Genomic DNA, 24,658 nt, shown 5'->3' with positions numbered 1-24,658 from the left:
GGAGTCCCTGGCGATGGTCTCGTGGGCATTTCAGCAGCCAAGCGGGGGTGACCTGCCACAGCAACCACCGAGAAGCGGCCTCCAGAAAGCAGGCAGAAACGCAACTCTATACAAGGACATAAATAAATCACAGATCTAAAGCTCATTATGCTAAAGGCAAAAAAGCTTAATAAGACAGTTAACAACTGAAATGTTAAGTTGAAAATCATTGGTGTTGATAGCACTGAAAAAAAGTAACTCTTTCTCTACTCCCCCCCCAGCTAAATAAAAAATAACGCACTCTTAGAACAGATCTTAATAAACAGAGCTAGGTCTGACAGATCACTCGGTCTTAGAAATGAGCCACAAAGAAAAACCAGGTTAGCAGTGCTTTACTGACACGCATATACCTCTCTGAGGTCCCCTGGCAGTGGCGTGCACCGAGCGATTCCACATCACGCCAACAAAAGTGCCTTTCTTTTTTCTTTTTTTTTTTTTAATTAAAAATTAGAAGTTAGATTTTAACGCTCATGTAGGGTGCAAAAAAACCCCCCGCAGAACATATATAGAGCCCAAACTGAGCAGAGGAATAAACATCGGCCTTCGAGATAACGATAAAAACGGCAGACCTACGAAGTGACTATATAAAAAGAAATACTTACGACGCCTGCTGCAAAGGTAAAGAGAAGCCCCCGCAGCGCCTGCTCGGCTGCTCTCACTTCAGCCGCACGGAGATTAAGCGCACCTTCGCCGGGCTGCGATGTACTATGCCCAGGACCCATTTTTCTTTTTTCTTCGGAGATCGTGAATCTTATCTGCGTTTGCAGCAGCACTCCTTCCTGGGCTCCTGCACATCTGTCTTCTTTTGCTATATGGTTCTTCGCATCACACTTTCATGTGACAAATTTACTTATTTCAGAATATATGCACTCAGGATCGGTACCTACAACGGAGGGGGTACCGGGGATTTTCAACAGATGGTAGGAAGTCACCGTTTGCCATTATGTTCCTGACCTTTCGTTTCCAGCAGTGGTTGCTATAGCTGGGCCTCTTGGATATTAACCTGCAGTCGGAAGGGTTCTGGGATCTGCAGCCCTTGCTCTCCAGGAGACGAGCAGCGCGGAAAACACGGAAACCCGCCCGGAGGGTCACATAAAATGAGTATTTAAACATAGCAGATGTAACCTACTCACGCGCCCCCACCACAAGTAGGATTTATGTAGCTTTTTACTATATTTTAATTCTGTTTTTATAGAAATATGATGGATTCAGAATAATATGAAACTTTAAAGTCCCGCGCTTAAAAGTCTTGGATAATGTAAAGTCAGTATGCTAATTTTGTGCTTCGGCAAAGGCGGCAACCCGCCTGTTTACAGCTGTCCTCCCTGGCTGCCCCAGCCAAGAGGAGCCGCTCCCTCGAGACGCGCGCTGCCGCAGCCACCGCGCTGGCCCCGTGCGTGGCCACGGCCGCGGGAAGGGGGCAGGCAGGGCCAGGGCGCCCTGAGCTGATGGTTTTTATAAAACCAAAGTTCTACAAAACTAAACGGCTTCCCCTGAAAAGATGTCTAAAATAAGGTCTCATTTTTCATACCGAAAGTAAATTCTTTCAAGATGGCCCTTCAGAGGTTTTTATGAACACTTTAAAAAATAAATCCCTACTTTCCGAGCAATTTAGTGGAAATATCTAAAATACTATTAACTTAAAACAGTTTCGGTATCTTTAATAATTTAATTTCTATGTTAGTTCCAGGAATACTAACAATTGCAGTAAAAATTTCTGGACCGTACTGAGAAAGAGAGTATATTTGCATCTTTAAATTAATTTTCTTCCTGTCCTTCAAGTGGCTTCTCAATACTATCAAGATAAAGTCAAAGCGCATGTATTACGTTTTTTAACTTAATAGAACATATAACTTAATTTTTAACCTTACAGTAATACAATTTTCATCAGCCATTACAATCACTCGGTATTCAAATGTGCCACGCGTGACCTGACAGGCAGCATTCAACGGGAGCAGAAAGTGCCCTTGAACGGCCGCGTATAAAAATACATTTATCACCGGCGTGGCAGGCCGGCTGTCGGTCAATATATGCCTCTCATTTGTTAGGAGGTTCTCCTGCTGCGAGTCCCTCATTACAATTTGCTTTTACTTCCTGGGCAAATGACAACCAGAAAATGAGGCAGCTTCTTTCTCGACCGGACTTAATCCAGAAAAAATGAGATGACAGCTGCAGCCACCCAAGTGTTACGGGACGGTTTAAAGCCGCCCCCAAACCGTACGGCTCCAGCCCCAAACCACTCCATGACGCTGCACAGGAGAGCCGAGAACCGGTCCTCTCTTCCCCAAAGCCAACGCCGTAATAAAAGCGTGCGCTTGGATCCCCAGAAACCAACCCAGCCTGCCTTTCCAACACCCCTGCCTTCGCAAACCTTTGAGGGATGCTCTCGCTTAGGAATATACTTGTCAGTTCAAGATCTTCACGTGGACCATCAAAATCCATAGGGCAATTAATCGCCCCCGAACATGTAAGCCAGCCACTCCATAATATCAGCAGTGATTTTCTCCTCTGCGAGATTAATGCCGCCGTACTTCATTTAAAGGTTTGTAATGCTGTAATGTAACCTCACAATATCTGCATGAGGACGTGTTAGACAACTTGCTATTGTTATCGAAATCCGTATCTCCTTGACAATTACCATTTTAAAAGAGGTTTCAACAGCTCATAGACTAAGCTTTATGCTTTAACTTCTAAGAGAATAATTTAAAATATGAATTCTGAGTATGATCAGGATATTCCTACCAATGAAAATGGAAGAAGAAGGTGCTGAGTATCTTCTCCAGGTTTTTTAGTAGTATTTTGTGAGATATAGAAGAATTCATTTAAATCCCTGCTCAACAGGGTATAATAATAATTACAAGCAGTTTGTGTAAGAAAACCCCAAGAACTATAGATAGGAATCTAGACAAGAGTTCATACTGGCCAAACACCAGGTCTCTGGGTTTGCAGACACTCACTGCTGGGAAGCCCTGCAAAGCTTTAGGTCTTGAAGCACCGGTCCCTCAAGGCTGACGTTCAACGGTAGCGAGGAAGTCCGGGCTGACATCCCAGCGCCGGAGCGCGCTTTACGGGGAGAAGAGACCCTGAACGCTCCCCAGAAAATCCCAGCACGGACCAGATTTACCATGTATTGCACGGACTTCATCTAACCAACTATCAAAATGCAGATCATATCCTTAATGGGAAGAGTTGTATAAATTGTTTGAAAGACAACATTAAAGCACAGTAAACAACAGCAATCCAAGCAGCACGGTGTAAGGCTGATGGGAGGTGGCATCGCAGCTGAAGCGGCGCGAGGAGGGAGGCAAGGGTATGGGCGTGCTGGTCAGACCGAGGTCATTTAGTGACTACCTGAAGGGCTTAGGGAAAAATACTCTTTGTGAGAGCTCCGGCAGAAGGGAGGAAGCCTGTGGAGGTTACCGGTACCCCCAGCCCGGTACAAACCACGCAGCAGCGCTGCCCCTGCGCCCCGCACAACTCCTGCCGCGGCAGGGCAACGCTCCAAGCAAAACCCAGTCGACTCCGTTACTCGGCCACGGGACAACACACAAGCCACAGACACGAACTGAGCAGAGCAACGGATTCCGGCTACACGATTCAGGCACGATTCGCGATTTTAAAAAGAGAGAGTAAAAGTAAGAATTATTAAAACAGATTTCAGGAGCAGATAGGATGGGCGATGTTATCCGCCTAGCAAACACCTAAGTTTGATACAACTCTTATCAGTGAACTGTACTGAAACAATCGAGTTAGCAGAACAGTCTTTTTTAAACATAAGAAACAGGTAAAGAAATAAATTGTCACCTAGATAACCCTGTATGGCTCTCAGCACCAGACAGTGACGAGAGAGAGAATGCGCTCTCTTACAGACACTGTTTGCCAAAACCTCACAGTTTTCATTAAAAATCAGTCCCTATTGAAAGAAAAAGCTATTAAAAATTCTAACTAGACTAAGAATGAAATGCACCACAGTAAGTTAACGGGAGCATCCCCTCTTCCTACATAGTTACTTACTGTTAGGATGCAGCTCTTTTCTTTCAGCACCAGCTTTACTCACCCAAGTTTTCAAGAAAACTAGCTAAAACAATGTCACCGCCATTGGAGCACCAGAGTATTTTTAACCTTTGACTTCAGAGCCTTCAATGCACTTGGCAAAACACAAAAATCCCTAATTCCCAAGTGACCCGAGACTTTAAAGAAAAGTGTTCTGCAACTCCAACGGAGGAGGAAAAGCTAACGAGATCAGTGCTTCCCGCCAGGACGGTGGGGTTTGGGGACTTAATTATCCTTCTAGAAGTGTCTTCTGCCCTGCGGACTCTCGGAAAGCAACTCTGCTGTCATTTTCGAAGCCAGCCTTCTGATTCTCACCGCTCCTTGCCCTGACTTTCTAATCAACACCGGACGTATCTCCAGATCTTCAGCCGTTTCTGGGCAAACTGTCCCCTGCTGCAGAACTCCCCGATGCTGCTGGTTCTTTCCGCGGTTCCCACTCGCATCCTCTTCCAAGGGTCGCGAGCATCAGCATCAGGATGATCAAAACAAGTGGAAAGTTAGAAATCGCAGTCCTCAATTTAAAAATTTTTGGAGAACATCTGCTTCCAAGTCTAAGTCTTTCTCAGAAGTAGTTTGTGCATGATGGTTTACACCGAGCAATGCAATGGCATTGCGTTTGAAAAACACAGCAGCTTCTTGACCTTTTTTTTTTTTTAAAAAAAAAAAAAAGAATTTAAGCTTCTTTCGAGACCCACCTTACCTAACTGGGAACACTGGCTAGAGCCCCATGTGCAAATATGCAGATCCAGTGATCTCCACCAGGACGCCGTGCCACCCTCTTGTCACCGCAAGCGGTGCTGGATAGGAACACCAGAACTGCAGTGTGTAATGACCAGTCCTCCCGGCCAGTACATCCCAGTTTACTGCAAAAAAAGTCCTCCACCTAACAAGAGTTTCACTTTTCTACTGTCAAACAAGCAAATATCTTTATATTACGCAGATCACGGACATTTTTGCAATTAAAACACCACTAAACAATGGTTGGGACGGGTGGGGAGGAAGAGGGTGAAGCACTCTGGGCCTTGCGTTCAAAATGCATCTGGGTTTTCAGAAACCCTGTGAATAGTATCAGGGCCACATCATTCACACAACTGCTCTAAACTTTAGGAAAATTCATTCACGATAATAGTAATAATACCTGGAGCATTATATTGGTCTCTTCTCCCTAGTAACGAGTGATGGGATGAGAGGAAACGGCCTCAAGCTGCGCCAGGGCAGGTTTAGGTTGGACATTAGGAAAAACTTCTTCACCGAAAGGGTGGTCAAGCATTGGACCAGGCTGCCCAGGGAAGGGGCTGAGTCCCCATCCCTGGAGGTATTTAAAGAACAGATAGATGTGGTGCTCGAGGACATGGTATAGATGGACTTGGCAGTGATAGGTTAACGGTTGAACTCGATGATCTTAAGGGTCTTTTCCAACCTTGACGATTCTATGCCGTTGTACAGCTATAAGATCTTAAAACAAATTAGTGATCAATAATTACTCAATAATTGACAAAGCGTAAGAGACGATATGTTCACAAATTTTTCCGGTTATGAGTTATTAAATATGTTAGGGATACAGATTTTCCCTGCTTGGTGTTAATTGTGTCAATTCCTTCCGAAATGTACTTTGGTATCTGGATTAAAAGCTTTGGTTTCATGGCAGATTGTCTAAGTCCCTCTGTCTCCGCAGCTGAAAAGCCATTTTGCAGCCGCTCGCAGCAACGCTGGGGCTGAATCACAAGCAGGCGTCCCGGTGCCTCCAGGAGAAACCCAGCCCCGGCAGCACAGTGCTCCTTTGGATTCAGCAGGTCTCACCGAGTCCCTGCTCCACCGGGACTCCAGCCCTTCCCTGTGCTCAGACACCTATAGGCCTTGCACTTATGGATGCGAGAAGCAAAGCAGAAAGCAATCGGGCACAAAGCCCGAGTTCAGGACTGTGGTTTTCCCTAACAGAGAACAAACCCCCGAAAGCAAAAATGCTTTCACAAGGTCATGTCTAGATTGGAGAAACAGGTCAGTTAGAAAAATGTGTTAGCAACATCGTTTTAAACAGTTCTTTACATCTCCAGAGACTCATGTTTAAATATGTGCTTGTTGGCCACGGGCAACCCTAAAGGGAGAAACCCAGATTTGACCGTCACCACCGAGTGCATATTATAGCTCTATTTATACTTAAAATAAGGAACATAAATTAAACGTGATTTTGCAAGTTATGAATTGTGAGTTAACATTAGACTTAAGTTTTGTTTTTAAAAGGTATTCGCGTGCCCTCTTTTTTCAGCTTTTCTTTACAGAAGCGACAGGGAAAAGGACGACAGTTCTTACACACAGAGGTGACTGACGACAATTTATCTGGCTAAACACTGCCAAATCTGCATGGGGTAATCTAGGGATTCTGTCTTTAACAAAACCAGCACGCCTGAGAAACTATTTTCTATGAAAGTTATAAGAACAATGTAAAAAAAAAAAAAAATCCTTATTCCCCTTCGGAGCTGGATGGTTCCCTGGACGGCTCCAGGAAAGTGCTTTAGCAGTGCCTGAAGAGAAAAGCTTTTTACAGAGGGGAAAAAGAAGAGCGAGGCCAGTTTTTTTGTAGGAAATAGTGTCTGAATAGGAAGTAACAGCTAAATTAGATGTAATTTTAGATACATGGAAACTCAGCTTTCTTTACGGAGCTCGGTATACAATCTGCGTACCTACCTTTCTGTCACTGCTCCTTGGGACGCTACTAACTCAGTGCTGTAATAAACCTGTAACTCAGCAGGGGGCTTGTGGCGGCCGAGGCTGGCCAGTAAGTTTAGTATCTTTTTCCAGTCGATTTGACTTTTATATACCAAACTGTGCCACTTGAAAAAGAAAAAAAACCTTCGTGGAATGGATGACACTGTTGCCTGAGGCATAAGAGTTGTGTAGAAAGTTGTAGTTGAATCAATGTTTTATTTAGTTTTTACTAACTTCGATTATTCAAGAGCAGTCCCGATTTCTGCTCTTGGACTCACAGTCCTCACTTGGCATCTGCCCCTGCCTTCCCACTTCCAACAAGATGCTCCTGTATCTGCCAACGCGGTACGCCTGCAAAGGCAGAAGAGGCAAGCTCCTTTAAACCACTCTCCAAATCAACTAGAAAAAAAAAAAACTACAGAAAGAGAAAAAACTGTCTTTTAGCAAACTAGCATTGCTGATCAGCATGACCTAAAAAGCAAATTTAGTGATTCCCGAGGCCTCATTACTTAGCCTACCGAGGCTGGGAAGTTGGAGCGGAGTTAGGGTATGAATTTACAGTGCACTCGTTAGGCTGTACGTGAGGACTCTCAGTTTGCATTTGTTACTTGTGGCTTAATGCATATATTTATATGTGCAAAGTAGATTTATCTGTGATGCACAGAAGCAGATTTGGTGCAGATCAACAATATCCAAGTGGAGAGTTAATGCAGAGGAGTTAGTGTGCTGTAAATTCACACCTTGGCTAAATCCCCACCAGCCTCCTGTGTAGATGCATATCAGCATAGTTTACTCTCATAAAATATACTGTAAATTACCACCAGCTAACCAACTGGGCATAATTAAACACTGGTTTTAAAAGACATTTGAGAAACTTGAAAAAAGTGGCTATTTTGTTATTGCATCCCTAATGTGGCTGGGATTTGCTGTTGATAGGATGAGACCATTTCTAGTTACAATGAAAATGAATAAAATCCCTCAACTGAATTATCGGGCACGTTTAGAAAATCGGGGTAAAGCTGCTGCAGCCTGTAGGGAAAACGGGTCTGCCACGCGCAGGATAGCACGACACCGTCCTGCTGCTGCCAGGCCACCTTGCGCTGGCAACACAAGGTAAGAACTAAAGAGCGAGGCTTGCATCTCTACCACTGAGGACATGGAAATGTAAGTACGGTTAAGTCCTGGTGCAGCCGAAGCACGTCCCCTGAAATTCCTGCCCCGCTTGCCAGCGACGCACTCATCGCTACCTTGTATTACATCGCTATGGAATTTCCCTTGTGAACTTTGCTATTGCTTATGTGAGTCAGATTCCAAGCAAAACCGAGCAGAAAGCCCCCCGCCACGCTGGCTGTGCCCAGCCCCGGCACAGCAGGGTATTCCTAGAGCAGAAGCACCCGGCACGACACGCGCTGGCACGTGTGCTACGTGCCTGGAGGACAGCACGGCAGCGCTCGCGCTGCAGCTAACGGCTTCCCTTCCCTGCTGCCTCCGGTGAGAAAAGGATTTTGGCCTATAAAGTTAAAAGGTTACACTCAGTAATTATCTTTTATCTGCAATTTGAGGATGCCTGTTTCTAGCAACAACTTTTCCTGCCTCATCTGAACTCGTCAGCGCGACGGTGTCAGTAAATGCACTTACAGGTTCAGATTGCAGGATAGCTATCTTTCCTTTTCTACCTTTAAAATGCCATATTTGAGAACAGTGTCTTTTATTCAGTAATCAAACTTAGCTAAAACAAGTCATCTGACATCAGCAACTGTTCATTACAAACATAATATGAAACAGTTTTCTGCCTTATATAAGAATAAAAATTTGCAAAGGCATCTAGGTACTGAAATAAAATAATACTATGCGCAATTCAATTACTGCTTTGACTGCTGAAGCTCTGATTTTAATTCTGCAGTGAGCCAAATATAGTACCCTGGACCAAACAGTATTGATTCCAGCCAATGTTTAAAAGCATCTTTTCCTTTGAAATAAACCGAACCAAACCTCAGCCTTCTCTTTAATCTTCCAGCAAAAATGACGGAGTTATGTCCAAAAGCTCGTATCTGCATCATCCGCAGATTCCTTGCCGAAGCAGCGATGCTCACCGCAGCGATCCCACCGAGGGGGGATCCTCCGTCGGCCGCCCTCCTCTCGGCCGCGCGCCCAGGCAGGAGCAAGCGCCAGGGTGAGGGAGTGCTTACAGAGGAAAACACCTAAAGAATGGGATACTACTCAGCGAAACGAAGCGTTTGTTTCCACGACAAGCTCTTTCCGCATCCAGTACTACAGGCGTACAGCAGGTTTAGGCTAAGCACGGCTCACTTCAATATCAGTTACAAGTATCTCTACGAAACGCAGTTCTAAATATCTATGACGAAACGCAGGATTTAATCAATGAAAACAGAGCATTTTATGGCTTTCTTGACTATACCGAGTGCTTTTCCCTGCGTGCGCTTTACTGAGCCATTCTCTATTCGCAGGGAACGCGGGCCGGATTGCAAGTCCCAGCTGGTGTCCAGACCCTGGGAAGCCCTCGGCGTACACGTAACCCTATCAGTAACAGCAACGACACTGGCTTCAGCAGGTTTCTTTACAAGAGACAAGGTTTTCATAAATTACACATCAAAATATATACAGCCACCTATACAACCCTATATCATCTGTAGCTCAGTGCTGGTGAAGAGTTTCTGTTTTCCGAGGGAATTCTCCATGCTTCCAAGCCCGGAGCTACCAGCCAACAGGAACGCACGGACAGGCACGCAGAACACCCAGGCTGAAGTCAACAGCCAAAAAGCCCCTAAGAACGAGAACAGTACTGGAGGTAGACTGATATTTTCTCATGAAATTCGTGGACCTGCCCAGTTTGAGCCCTCCCGGTGGGAAGAACAGAAGATGTATTTTCTGAAAAAGGCTTCACCTCCTACACCGGTAAGGGGCCCGGAAGATGTAACAGCAGCAGGCAGCTTTCGTTCTCAGGTTTTCACCAAAGTCTTGCTTTGTGACTCTGTAAGGGCCAGCCTCTCATTATACACCCAAACACATTTCTAAAGGAAAAGAAAAATTATCAGGTAGCTTGTATGTATGGATTAATTGGGGGATTTTGGAGTAGACTCTCTTACCCAGCAAGAATTTACCTGACATAACTTTGAATAATCACACCAACCCCAAGTTTCTGGGCTTCACGTACAGGCAGCGAGAGAAAGGGATACTCAAAAGCCTCGTGCCGGATCTCACGCATCCCTCTCTGGTAGACACCTTACAAAGCCAGAAGAAACGCCTGCTGCTTACCTGCACAGGGAGGGAAAGCCCCCCCAAAGTATGTAGACAAGTTAATACTTATGGATTATCATGATTATAATTTGTGAATAATGACACTGAATCTGTTTTGGCTATAAAATAGTGCTAGAGACTCTGATGAGCAAAATATCACTGAGCAACTTTCAGACATTAATATTTTCCCATCATTCCAATACAATCATGTACCCGAAAATCTAGTTACCTGAAATATATCCCTACAGTCTGATAACACTGATTTAGTGTTCAATTTGAAAAAAAAAAAAAAAAAAAAAGTAGCAGAGTATCATTCTTTTTCTGTAGTAACGCACCCCTAAAGAAAGGAATTTCAACTGCATGTTGATGATAATTTACAATCTTATGCAAAACGTTGTTTGTTTTGAGTTTAACACGACCCTTTAGTTGCATTCAATCTGCTGAGACTGCTTCTAGCCTAGCAAAAATGACTATGCGTTTTTTTTTGGTTCGCATATGCTTAATAAATATATCTCTCTAAAAAGAAAGAAAGAAGCACATCGCCTGGGTCGTGACTTTGCGCAGTACGTAAGTCACTTCAGAAACCCTCAAAACTGTCCGTTTGTAAAATCAATGACAAAAGCGACGTTTGGAAGGGGCAGCGTGGCTCGGCCACGCCGGCGGCGGCAGGAGCACGCTGTGGCGGCATCAATGAGCTGCTGTGTGGCCCGTTTATCATTAGATAATCACTCCCCTGGAGGATTAGCAGCACACAGATGAACCCTGGGCCACGCAGCACACTTGGGGTGTCATTAGCTCATGATAACCCCACTCCCTGCCATCTCCTATTGCTTAATTAGGGGTTACGAAGGTTATAATAGGACTAAAAGAACTTGGGCGAACAGAACTTGCAACGAGTGATACCTTAAATCAATTCCAAACGGGGGGCAGCACGTGCGTAGTCAACACGGGCATAGATGGGAGACCACAAGCATGCACTGTGTTTTAAATTAACGAGCTGAAACTTCAAGGGAATGAAGAAATCTAGACATACGCTAGGCCTTATTTTCCCTTGACAAATTCCAACTTTTTCAAGTGCCATTTTGCCACGTATAAATACTAAAAAAAAAAAAAAAAAAAAGGATTTTAGGATGCCAGCTCACCAGTAATAAATAAAGCGCATCCCAAGCAGAAGAAACGAGATCTCCAGGGTGCCTCAGCAGAAGCACGCTAAGGTACATACATGTTCAAGAAACTTCACCGTGACTGCAAAATTACAAATCGTGCTTCTCGGTGCAAGTGGTTTATTTTTGGTCAAAAATCGCCAGCCCTGCTGAAACGGCGCGTTTGGCGCAGAGCGCGGCGGCCGAGAGGTGTCAGGGCATGTCTTGTGCGATGTTTTGTAAACAAAGGCCACATTTGCAGATGGAGCAGCCACAGATCTGCTGCACTCAGAACTGTTTTCCAATTCACTGTGAAACATCAATTATCTTTATCAAATAACAGTATCTCATCTCAGTCCATTATCAAGATGGAGTCTTATTTTAGCTGGACTGCAGCCCTATCTGTATATCAAGGCTGGCCGCAGTGCCAGAGTGAGTGAAAGGCTGTGAAATAATCAATAATCATCATCACATTGTGGTCGACAGGTTGCGAGGATGGAAGTTTTTGATGAAACCTCAACCTTTTTTTGTGCAGCTGATAAACTGCAATACCTGATAACTGTGACTCCGTTAAAGGCAGCTCTGCGTACGCTTAAAAGCTTTGACTGCTCAAAACCCCGCTGGAATCGCTCGGTTGAAGTGGAGAGCACCTTCACGCCATCAAACATCCCTCTGGTACCGAGCAAGGCAGCGGACACAGAACCACCGCAAACCCGCTCCGGGGATTTTTATACCCAAACGATTGTCTTCCAAGAAGGGAGAACCGCGCTCGGTCCTAAAGCCGTACCAGTAAAAGGTCAGCCTAAAAAGGACAACCTGTGCAGAACAACGAAGAGGACCAAGAGAAAAATTGCCAGCAAGTCTTTGTCTATTTAAATGTAGGCAGCTTTCTGGTATCCAGAATAAAAGCGGGATGAGATCACACAGATAAAGGAAAAAAAAGTATAAAAATATACATGCATTAGGCTAATCGCATAGCAGCCTTTCTGTTAAAGTTCTTATTCTTATTCAGCCCTTTTCTTATGATAATTTCTTTTCAAAATAGAATTAAGGCACAGAATAAGGTTGTAAACATTTTGTACTGGGTTTTCATTTTTGAGCAGAGCATGAGTAATTTGCAACCTGAATACAACCTCCCCGTGAAGAATGGAGAGGTGATTCAGCCATACGTTTTCCCTTTTAGCTATCCATCAGTTTCTCTAGAAATAGAAATTTGAGGAAATTTGTCAAAAGTCACATGAACAAGCAGAATGGGAATTTCAAGGAGAACGTACATCTCTAAGGTTCTGGGCTGGAACAGTGTTTAGGTAGAAAAGGTAGGTTTAGGTAGAAAGGGCACCGGACAAACCACATGTAAGCACAAAGCTACGGCTGTGTTTACATTCATGACCTTAAAAAAAAACCCCAAACACAGAACCAAACAAACGCCACCACCCTGTCCAGCTTTCTCAGCACTCAAGACCACTGTGGAAGTTCACTGCTGGTCAGACCGAGCAAGTAACGCAAAAACTGTCTGGCATTTTGATGAACACGGCTTTCATAAACCTTCAACAAATTCTGTGGGATCTGGCAATACCTTTCAGCATTATGACTGAAAAATCGGTCGTATATCTCCAGGCCACCACAACACGTCGACGGGACAAGCCAGCCCTCACACCGCAGAGGCCCGGCCGCGAGCAGGACGCTCCAGCCCGAGGGGAGCTGCACCAGGAGGTGGGGCGGGAGAAGGCCCGCCAAGAGCTTGCACCCCACCGGAGTCTCCATGGGTCCCAGCTACTCCAACAGCCCCTCTTCTGCTCGTGGAGGCTCTTGAGCTCCTCAGCGGTGTGACGTTTTTGTCTGCCTCAGTTGCAAGAGCGGCAGCCGCCCTGGCTGCCTGCGCAGAATTGCAGCTCAGTACAAAACCAGTCACTTGGACCCAGCAGAAAAAAAAAATAAAAATTACCTCTTAGGCATTAACTCCTCAGGCCTATCAGGGCATGAAAACTGATGTAAAACCAACAATCAGTTCAGAATATATTTGCATTTCAATTCAGCAAGTTATCATCAAAACACCAAATCCGTGGTCCCTTTCCTACACCAAACTCCTGTTACGTTGTTTGGCCCATTTCAAGATCTCAGTCTCAACCTCTAAGAGGCACATGAAGACACTGGAGGACTAAAATGATAACGTCTATTTCCTGGCAAAACCAGAACTGATATGCAAGATTAAAGACTGATGGAGAGCAGCCCTGCCGAGAAGGACTTGGGGGTGCTGGGGGATGAAGAGCTGGCCATGAGCCGGCCATGTGCTCTTGCAGCCCAGCAAGCCAAGCGTCTCCTGGGCCGCATCCCCCGCAGCGTGGGCAGCGGGGCGAGGGGGGGGATTCTGCCCCTCTGCTCCGCTCTGGGGAGACCCCCCTGGAGCCCCGCGTCCAGCTCGGGGGTCCTCAGCACGGGAAGGACATGGAGCTGTTGGAGCGGGGCCAGGGGAGGCCACCGAAATGCTCCGAGGGTGGCCCAGCTCTGCTGGGAGGACAGGCTGAGAGCTGGGGGGGTTCAGCCTGGAGAGGAGGAGGCTGCGGGGAGACCTCACTGCGGCCTTGCTGTCCTGAAAGGGGGCTGACAAGAAAGATGGGGACAGGCTTTTTAGCAGGGCCTGTTGTGATAGGACAAGGGGTGATGGCTTTAAACTAAAAGAGGGGAGGATTTGGATTAGCTATAAGGAAGAAATTTTTTACCATGAGGCTAGTGAAACACTGGCCCAGGTTGCCCAGAGAGGTGGGAGATGCCCCATCCCTGGAAACATTCAAGGCCAGGCTGGACGGGGCTCTGAGCACCCTGATCTGGTTGGAGATGTCCCTGCCCATGGCAGGGGGTTGGACTGGATGAGCTTTAAAGGTCCCTTCCCACCCAAACTATTCTATGATTCTATACCCACTGCCAGGTATTTTCAGAATTTGGCTTAAAAGTGCTGCATTTTCTTTTCAGACAAAAGAATAAATTGCAACACAATCATTTCCTTTTCCAAACAAACAAACAAAAAAATTAGTAATGTGCACTAATAAAGCTTTGAGTGAAGCAGCCAAAGAGCTCTCAGCTCGTTAACACGGACTCCCACCAACCCTTAGGAAAACGTTCCAGGGGAAGGGAGAGAGCTCATGGCATTAGTTACACCCAGGTTGTACCTTCACGAGCAAAGAGAAAGACCGGCATAATTAAAAGCCTACCTACCTGCTGCAAAACCCCCCAAAGAAAGGTATGCTTCACGTGAGCTTGATGCTAATGAAACGTTTATATAAATACAATCTAAACATTGTCAACAATGTAGTTTTATAGAAAAGAGCAAGCAAGCTTACTGAAATATATGGTTTTGATGATAAAAGTCAAAACTCTCATGTGGCAAGACTTCTGAAAGGTGTTTGGTGCAGTCTCGTACATTCCTGGGAGAAATGAAAATGATACATAACAAACAGGTTGGCTGTTAGATGGATTAAATATTGGTTAATCGATGTGGTTTGGAATGCAGCTGTAAACAGAAAAACTGCTGAATTGGTGCATTTCTCCTGGGGTCCCAGAAGGGCCTGTCTCAAGCTAAAAGCCACGCAAACGCTGCTGCCTCTAGAGCTTGAGGAGAACGCCGAGAGGGTCTGGGGAGGAAAAACGCGAAGAGCGCAGTCCTTGAGAGCATGCCGGGCTGGCTGGGCTTGCCAGCGGCCCCCCAGCCCCGAGGAGCCTCATCTCGTCGGTTTATCAAGTACGATGGTGGGACTTTGACCGTGTCCAGAGCACTCGCGTGCCGAAATAAATTAACAATTTCTTACGCAAATTAACAGTTAAAGGTAACATAGGACCTACCGGTCAGAAGTTGGAGCTAAAGCAAAGTCAAACTAGAAACATAATATAGCTTTAATAATGAAAATCAGTAACTACTGAAACAAACGATGACGATTCTGGCAGATTTTCCGTGACTGGAAAATTTAAGATCAAGACGGGGTGATCTTCTGAAGACAGCCGTTGCCCAGTGATGCTGGGTTTAAGGACCCTGCCCCATGCGGGAGGTCAGACCCGACGGTCGCAGAGATCCCCTCTCACTTCTCCCCTTCCCTTCGCCCAGGAGCCGCCACTCATCAGCTCCCTCCATTTACAATTTTGCTTTCCTGAGAGAGACGTCACCTGTGATGAATACACACCGAACTGCTCAATGCCGCTCTGGAGACCGCTGACGTCACGCTGATGGATGGGGCACCAGGGACTATTAACAAAATAAAAAAATCCGCTCCTAGAGGGAACTTGGGTCCTCCCTAGGTGTGGAGGGGGCTCAGCATCTCCCAGAGGGCTGCTCCGCACACCGCCGGACCGGGAAACCCTCCTGCGGAGCCTTGACCTCCCATCGTCTGTCTCAGCACACCGTGCTTTGGAAGGGTTCAAAAATATTCTGGTCACAAACCCACTACTTCTCCAGCAACGGAAAACGCTAAATGGATTCAACAGCAAATATTGTATGAAAATATATCGAAGTTTAGCTAGGATTTTAAATAATTCTAATTTCAACTTCAGAACAGAGTTCCTAGCGCAGTTTAATACTAGAAAATTGCTTATTGTGCAACAGTTCTATTGATGGAAAAAACAAAGAAATCCCCCCACAGCAGCAGTTCATGGTAATAATCTAAAGCACAGTGTAAAATAATATTAGTGTAAAAGACGAAACTATTGCAAAGGAGTCCTCCCCAGAATCTCCTCCAAGATATGGCTATTTAATAGTAAATGATACTGTAAAGAATTTGAAAAAAGCTGGTAACTTATTAACTAAAACAAAGCAGCTAAACTGTTTGATATTTCTATTTGTCATAATTATTTTGGAATTTATTGTCAAAGCATTTAAAATTTTAAGAGTGATCTTGACATTTTATATTGTCTCACTTCTCATAACAGGGTTTTTTTTGTTGTTTCTTTTTTTTCCTTCCCTTAAAAACCTCATGAATTCTTTTGATTATTCAAACATTTCCAAAGCCGTGCTGACAGAGCCTCGCACAACCGTCCTCCGAGATTTGCAGAAAGCAAGCACAACCAAACGAGCCCCGTTCCTGCAAGCCCTCTGCCTCCGCGCAGGACGCGGCCCGAGCGCGGGGTACGGGTCCCCCTTGACAGGAGATACAAAGACAACCCTACGACGGCTCCAACGCTTGCCCCCGTACAACGAAACGCTCTCCAGAAAGGCGGCAGTTGCTCCACGGGTAGATCGCTTGGCTTCCAGAGCCGCGTAGCAATAAGATAGTATGTTTTATTATGAGTGTCATGGAGACGGCGTGAAAAATCAAGAGCCATAGGCAGTAAGCGGCAATGGGTCAATACTGTTCACCGAGACATTGTGTAGATAATCAACAACAAGGCCCTGGGTTCTCTCCGCGCTGCAAACAGCTGAAGGGCAAATCAATACCGCCATGGGAAGGACACTGCCCGGCTCCGCTCCCCACAATACACCGCTCCTGCTGCAGGAAAGCGCCCGAAAAACCAAATGAATTCCAGCTTGGCTTGTGTCTAACGCTGGGCGTTGGGAATACCAAGTAACCCTTGGAAAATATCTAATAAATAATTGACTAGAAAAGAGAAAGAGAGCGAGAGCGAGCCTAATCTCTATATTAAGTTATGGAAAAAATTAGATAAAAAGAGGTATGTATTTGGAATACTCATGATATGATACAAAGGGGCTGCAATTTTCATTCCCATTTAATGTTTTAAAAATAAGCTAAAATCCAAAACACCTGAAATGAATAAGGTATTTCCTTGAAAGTAAGACTACATATAGAACATTTTACAATTTTTAAATATTATAATTAATAATCTATCTTTTAAAATATTAGGTAGAATTCACATGTTAAAACGCCTATCTGAACAATGGCAACAATGCAGACCAAAAGCAAAATACTGAAATTCAGATAACTTTGGCTTTGAGGCAACATTTTACTGGTAGTATTAATAATTGACATCTTGTTAAATAAGTGATACTAATATAGTAAATTTTACTGGAAAAAGCCTATCATATATAAATGTTGATTTATTATTTGTTAAAAAAGGTGATTCTTGACATCCATCATTCTATTAATCATTAGATGTAATTTCTCGGTCAGTACATACAACCACCTTTCTGGAAAACAAAATATACATGTGCTGGAAGGAAAAACCCATACAAAATGTTTTGATTTCCTACTATTTCAGTTAAAACGCCTCCCTTTTTTCTTCAAGCGGATCACAAAATTCCTGTCATTAGCACCTTATTTCACCTATAGTTTAAAAATAAAGTAACCACAGTTAGAGTGCATATTCAGGCCAGCAGTTTGCTCTACTGCTGATAATTACTACAATTTTTTCTACCAACTATAAGCCGTGTTAAATCAGTGACATAATTTCAGTAACACAAAACCCCACACTGCTCAGATCCTGCTATCGACTGAACTTAAAAGGGATTTTTAGGTTTTTTTAGCATGGCTGGGTGATATGAAAAACTAACATTTTAAGCTTTATTTTCATCACCATAACTATGTTAGCATGCACAGTGCTAAGTTACCAGATTATAGTTTCATGAATTATTCAACGCAAACATCACAAAATCAAAAGCAACTGCAAGCAAGGAAATCTCTTTCTTTTATGGAGATTTCTGATATTTTCTTCAGGCGCCTCCAGAGCAAGGCGGCTGCGGCGCACCGGGGCGGCACGCCGTCGGTGCCAGTGATGCCCCGATACCCGCCCGCGCAGCATCCCCCCGCGGGGCGTGGGAGCAAAGATCTCGGAGCGAGGAACTCATCTCACTTCTGTGCTGAGCCAGCAGACAGGTCTTACAGCAACCGCTGGCATCCTTGGGGACGAGAAGCCTGCCTGCCCTCCTGCCTGCCCTGAGGAGCCCACTGGCACAGCTGCTCCCCTGCCCAGACCTGCACAGGGGGATCCCCAGCAGCTCCAGCAGACATGGCTCAAATGCCCCATTCCAAACAAGGCTGCTACAAGCCATCACAGCTCACCTGGGCTTGCTTTCTTGAGCTCAGAAATGAAAAATGTTGCCCCTAAAAGCAGGTTTCCAGTTGGAAGCAGCAGAGCAGAGATGCTGCACTGACCAAGCAGGAAGAAAAAGACGTTCAGTTCAAGGGAAAAGGAAGCAGAAAGCCCTTTGCCGTCTCCAGGAAGGATTGCCGGCTCTGGCACGCGAGCCAAAGGAACGGGAGCGCGTTGGTACGGGCACGGGTTCCCTCCTGAACAGTCTCATGACCGTCAATCAGACGGCTGTCGGAGCGCGGTCCTCTACTGCACATCAAGTGCACCAAACTACACCGCCCGGTTTTTGGGAAAGGTAAGCATGGGGAACCTGGGGCGAGCCTGGAAAATCCTACTGTTCAGGTTTCTTGAAAAGCCGAGTGAAGAACAACATTTTTTTAGTGATAATATATCTAACTCTGGTTTATACACGCACGATGTACTGAATTCAATGCTTTGTAAATGCTACCAGCAGGTCTCCCAGCGCCGCTCTCCGAAGGTGCTGGTGACGCTCAGAGGGGATGGGCAGGGGCAGCAGATCCGGACGGACACCGGGACTGAGCTGGGGGACCGCGCGCTGACATGGAGCGGGAACCGCGCAGCCCCCCTGCCTGGGAGACGGGTGACATCCCGGCGGTACCACCGGCCACAGCACCCCAACCCTCGGCTTCAGCGGGGCCAGACAGCACCCGCACGCCCTTGGCCGAGAAGAAGGGTGCTGGCTGTCTCCAACGCCTTTTGGCGTAAGCCAAGGGTTGAGTTTAAGCTGCAATGCTTTAATTGATGGAGATCTTTATTCCCTAAGGCTCTTCATAGCCGCGGCTCCCTGGTACTCCCTGGGACCACAGAGGCAACAGTGGTTTAGACTGGCTTTGGTGTGAAAGAAAAGCGAAATACCAAGATGTATTTCCCCACGCGAGTTCCTGAGGCGTGGGGGTTCGACGACCCAAGACCCGCACCCTACGCTAAGCGACGGCCTTCGCAGTAACTGGGTAACAAACCACCAAAAAGCGCATCAGGAGCGAGTAACAAATCCAAAGGGAGAAGAGGAGGTTACGCGTTGCGGGAACACACACGGGCACTACAGGGACGCGTCAAAAACACGAGCCTTGATGTGCAGATTCATCTGGCAAAGTATTCAGATAAAAAGCCTTTCAAAGTGCTGCTTTTGTGTGGTTTCATAAAAGGTGAGAAGGGAAAGATTTGAGGAAGCTCAGCAGTAAGACTGGAATAATAAACACTGAAGTCAGTCTGTGTGCAGCCCAGAACACAAACGAATATTTTGCCTACGAAGGATTAAGAAAAATGGAGAGTACATTACAGGGAAGGAGTTTTTACAGTCCTCTGTTCTTTGCACCTTTCAAAACAAAGGCTGAAAGTGAGCATTAAGGCTGCCTGTAAATAAGGCTGAAGGGTAAAAACCAAGAAGAGGAACTGCTTATTTAAGCTAAAGGTCAGTGCTGGTACAAAGACTTAGATAACCATAACTATACTATACAAAACATACTATACACTATACTATATATACTATATTTGGTCACACCAACCCCAGGCAGCGCGGCAGGCGTGGGGAGGAGCGGCTGGGAGCTGCCCGGCGGGAAAGGACCTGGGGGTGTTGGTCGACAGCCGCCTGAACATGAGCCAGCAGTGTGCCCAGGTGGCCAAGAGGGCCAATGGCATCCTGGCTTGTGTCAGCAATAGTGTGGCCAGCAGGAGCAGGGCAGGGATCATCCCCCTGCGCTGGGCACTGGGGAGGCCGCCCCTCGAATGCTGTGCTCAGCGCTGGGCCCCTCACCCCCAGAAGGCCATGGAGGGGCTGGAGCGTGGCCAGAGCAGGGCAGCGAGGCTGGGGCAGGGGCTGGAGCCCAAGGCTGGGGAGGAGCGGCTGGGGGAGCTGGGGGTGCTCAGCCTGGAGAAGAGGAGGCTGAGGGGAGCCCTCATCGCTCTCTGCAACCGCCTGAAAGGAGGCTGGAGCCGGGGGGGGGGGGGGTCGGTCTCTGCTCCCCAGGAACAAGCGATGGGATGAGAGGGAACGGCCTCAAGCTGCGCCAGGGCAGGTTTAAGTGGGCTACTAAGAAAAACTTCTTCCCCGAAAGGGCAGTCAGGCCCTGGCCCAGGCTGCCCAGGGCAGGGCTTGAGTCCCCATCCCTGGAGGGATTTAAAAGCCGGGGAGACGTGGTGCTTAGGGACATGGTTTAGTGGTGGGCTTGGCAGCGATAGGTTAACGGTTGGACTCGATGATCTTAAGGGTCTTTTCCAACCTTAACGATTCTATGATTCTATAACTATATAAAAAAAAAAAAAGATTTCTAACCCTTGATATTTCAAGCCACCGATATTCTGGAACAGCCTTCCACGGGGTGTTGCGAAGCCCCAGGCTTTTTCGGACAGAGCTTGCTCAGCTGTTAGATATCGTGAGGCCTGCTGCAGCGGAACAAGCCTTCATGTCCCAAGGAGGTCCCACCTGCAATAGCCACGGCTTATTGCTCTCCCCTTCTGCTTACCTCAGCGCTGGTCTCAATTAACGTAGATCCTTAATGATAAGTATTAACGGGGGGGGAAGGGGAAAGCAGTTCCCCCTCCTCTTATCCAATAAGTAATGCTGATGCCTGATTAAAAACAGCTTACATGCAAGTTGTGATGGGGTAACTAATAAAACTTTCATATGTATTTCAAACTCTTACTTTCAAAACACTAACATATTTACTGAATGCAAAATTATGTTTATGGCTTCAGGAAAAGATTCAAAGAATCCTCTTTTTTTTAAAATAGCGAATGACTAAGTCGATTTTTTGATACTGTGTTTCTGGTAACGCTGTTCCAGAAACATTACAAACCGAAAGAAATAGCTTAAGCTAGACAATGGCCTGTGTTAAACAAACATTTTTCTTGGTAGAAACGAAGCAGCAATTGGTACAGAACGTGAAAAGGCCCCGAGGAGAGCAGGAGGGAGGGAGGCTGGCCAAGGGCTGCGGCGCAGCCCCCCAGCGCCGGCGGCTGCTCGCCCCCTGCTCGCTCCGCGTTAAGCGGGGCCCTGAGCCGCACGGGTACTCCCCAGGTAAGCGTCTAATTCATGCTCGATTTAAACATACCAAGGCAATTAAAGTGTTTTGATAAACATTTTGGAAGGCTTTAATTTTTGTAAAAAAGTTAATTTAAAATTTGAGCTTTTTTCCAGTTTCAAAACTTTTTTATCTACAGAATCCTCGAGTTATTTCACGTCTTCTGAGCAGCCTGAAATCTGCAACTGTGAGAAATAACTTAAAGATCAGATTTAGAATAAGAAACCTGTATCCAATAGATGGCATTGCCCCCTAATAATCATATATCTAGCACTCACCAAATTTTTCTATCTCATAAATACTAATAAAATCTGCAAAGGACCCTGCCCTACTTATCCTGAAAGTCCCTTCAGTCACCCCCATCTCCGCTTCCCGTGATCTGTGTGGAAGCTTATTAAGAAAGTAAGAAATCAAGTGTTGTGGATATTCCCCACCACATCAGATTAACCGAGCTAATCATTCGGACAATTTACTGGTAGAAATCTGGCGTTAGTTCCAGGAGCCCAAGAGAACAGGCTGCCAGCTGACACGGAGGAGAGCGCGCTTTGGAGAAAAGGCTGGCCAACGTCAGCTCTGCACAATCCCCTTCAAACAGCTGGTGGGTATCACACAGAATCTGTTTTGAAAGAACCGACGGAAAGAGTAAAGACGAGAAAAAGAAGGTATGTTAGCACGCCTGCCGAACCAAGGGCAAATCAAGCCAGAGGGATGGCTTTCATGGAAGATTTAGCCCTAGACGTACATGCAGCTGTAAGAACGCTTTGCTGTCCTGCCTACCAGCACCTCTGGGCTTCTGCAGGACTGCTGCGGATCACCAGGCTGTCTCAGACGTGTTACAGACCCCCCTGGAGCTCACGGTAAAGCCAGACGTGCCAGGATTACGCCCCATACTAACAAACTCCTCTGCTCACCTTGGAGCCAGCTCAGTAGCTGAAGTAGGAATCAGACAGAGTTAAAAGTGCAATGATGACGGCACTGGTGAAACGCTGCTGCTAAATGGAAGGACAGGTTTTGTCACCACTCTCCTTGCGCTCTGAAAACAGATGTAAGGAAGTGTACAGCTGTGCTCTTCACCTCTCCCTTCCAACAGCATCAGGAATTAGCTATTAGTTTGAGATGCCAAGGCTTCCCAGACGTACGTGGACCTTGCACTCTCCATTTCCAGTGCGATGATGCACACTGAAAGGGATTGTGGCCAGTGTCTCCTGATGGCCAGCGGGAGATGCTCAGCTGCCTCATCACGCCGGCTGCTGAAGAGGTGGGAAAAAAAGTCATGCAACATGCCCAGGGCGCTCACACGGACAATCAAGGGAAAAGTGGGATACGCACAGCTCTGCAGCACGGTGGGCATCTCGGCCAGGACTGCAGGACAGCAAAAATGCTCACTGACATGGGACATATCCGTATACAGCAGTTCTTCTGGACCCATTTTCTGGTTACATTAATAAGTCATGATCCAAACGACTTCAGCTAAAACAAGATCGAGCAGTCCACATTTCCTATTTGCCTGCATAATATAGCTGTTTATAAAACAAATCTGGCCATCTCAGCTTCCATAGGCCAGCAGTCTCAACAAAAAATACCGGAACATACAATGTTGTCAGCTACTAGAACTGGACAATAACCCCAGAATTTCAGCACAGACAAGGAACCAGCCAGGTATAGCTAAGCACGTGGCTCTGTCAGCGGAGTAGTGAGCGACACTGCAGACCTCGCAGGAAGAAACCTATGCTACCTTCTCCAAAATTCACATCTTGTAAGGACTAAAGATAACAGCTTTTAGAAACAACAACAACAAAATATATTTACACACACACAAAAAAGAATAAGGCAGATTCAAAATACAGATATTTTATCCAAGCTTTACATCAAGACTACGGAAATTCAATGAGAAATAATAGCTGACCACATAGTACAAGGAATAATAGAGAACATTACCAATGAACTTTTCTGAAAAGAGAGACTTTGTAATTTAAACATTTTTAATTCCAAGCACTCATTTCAACATTATCCTTAAGTATACCCTCTTCTAGGTCACCGGCAACTGGTAAGAAAATATGTATCTTACTTACACATCAGAGAAGTGTAAATACCTCAAACATAAGCACCATGGCATTTTGTGGAGAAAAAACCCAAACAAACCCTCAGTGGATTTTCTCTGTGACTTCTATGGTAGATAAGTACACTGCTATAAACCCTAACTTTCAAAAATCAGATCTTTTCATTTATTTCAGAGCAGGGGTATCCCCTAACTTTAGGCTTTCGTTATTAACCCATCTGTGGCACCCATTCAGTTCCAGTGAATGAAGACACTAGGGCTCTATATACTTTGAGTCCTTCATTAAACTATTGATCCCCTCAGCATTATCCATAATGTTCCAGCAGCTCAGCATGTCAACCGATGCAGAGCTCGCTGCTCTTTCCTTTCAATAACTTCCATCCTTTATGGGGAGGAAGTCACAATGATTTATTTACCTGACATTTCCCAGTCCGGATGTCGTAGAGGGCCACTGAACCATGGCGAGCTCCCACTGCTATTCTGTGACTCCGCTCGTAATAGCTGACCATGTAGAACCTGAATTGAACATCACAACAAGTAACAGGTGAGATCTGACCTGCCTGCATGATGGCAAAATTAATTTGCAATGCCACTGGGTAATTAACATTAGTGCTAGAACAGAGATTTGATTTAAAAATCCATCAGCTGCCAGTTTTCATACTTGGCATTCAGCAAACAAAGCCAATTGATGTTTGATACATTACCGCAGAATCATATCAGATTTATTTAGTTTTATTACACGGTGTTGAGCACTTCCATTGAGTTTGGGAATAATCTATGCGATAATCACCAGGCCCCTGAATGTCCACGTGCATATCTTGTTTACAGTGGAACATCATAATCATGCTGGATGGCGCATGGTTAAACAGGACAATCTCAACACCCTGAGTGATTTCAAAGCACTTTTCCTTGAAAATCAAATGGGAAAGAATGAGAGGAAGCACAGGGAAAAATATGCAAACTCATAAATTGTTGTTTGGCATGGGGGGGGGGGGATGGGGGAGAAGGAAAATTTATCAAACACTCTAATAACGTCCTTCGGGTGAAAAGGAACTGAGAAGCATGCAATAGTCCCTAACATTCAGGCATCAATTTGAATTCAAACAATTGCAAAACTCAAAGGATTTCTACACCTTGAAACATAAGAGAGTCAAAATCCTTATTTCAAATTCAAATACTTGGGAATATCATCGTGCCATTCTTCTAAAAGGGACAGCAGACCTGTGAAAACCGCCGACTGCATTTCCAATTAAATTTTAATTTTACAGTTAGATTTTACTACAACAACATCTGCCAGAGATTTCTAGAATCAGTCTATAAAACCATGTTGC

At 45.6% G+C, this 24,658-nt stretch overlaps 1 protein-coding gene across 9 annotated transcripts in view; it reads right to left on the bottom strand.

Moving 5' to 3' along the window:
* Positions 1 to 24,658, bottom strand: part of WDR7 (WD repeat domain 7) — a 151,496-nt gene that overhangs the window by 8,891 nt on the left and 117,947 nt on the right. For 8 of the 9 annotated variants that reach the window (XM_087772849.1, XM_087772850.1, XM_087772854.1 and 5 more), the window contains one exon: positions 23,744 to 23,843. The exons of the other annotated variant lie outside the window; for it this stretch is intronic. In XM_087772849.1, coding sequence (XP_087628975.1) covers positions 23,744 to 23,843 — 100 coding nt within the window. The remainder of the gene's footprint in view (positions 1 to 23,743; positions 23,844 to 24,658) is intronic. 9 annotated transcript variants of the gene reach the window in all.

The sequence above is a fragment of the Nipponia nippon genome, unplaced genomic scaffold (assembly GCF_047370975.1).
Source record: "Nipponia nippon isolate SJK-2023a ecotype South Korea unplaced genomic scaffold, ASM4737097v1 scaffold_37, whole genome shotgun sequence".
In the NCBI taxonomy this organism is placed as follows: domain Eukaryota; kingdom Metazoa; phylum Chordata; class Aves; order Pelecaniformes; family Threskiornithidae; genus Nipponia; species Nipponia nippon.
The sequence above is the reverse complement of the archived record's forward strand: the minus strand, read 5'-3'. Positions and strand labels throughout refer to the sequence as shown.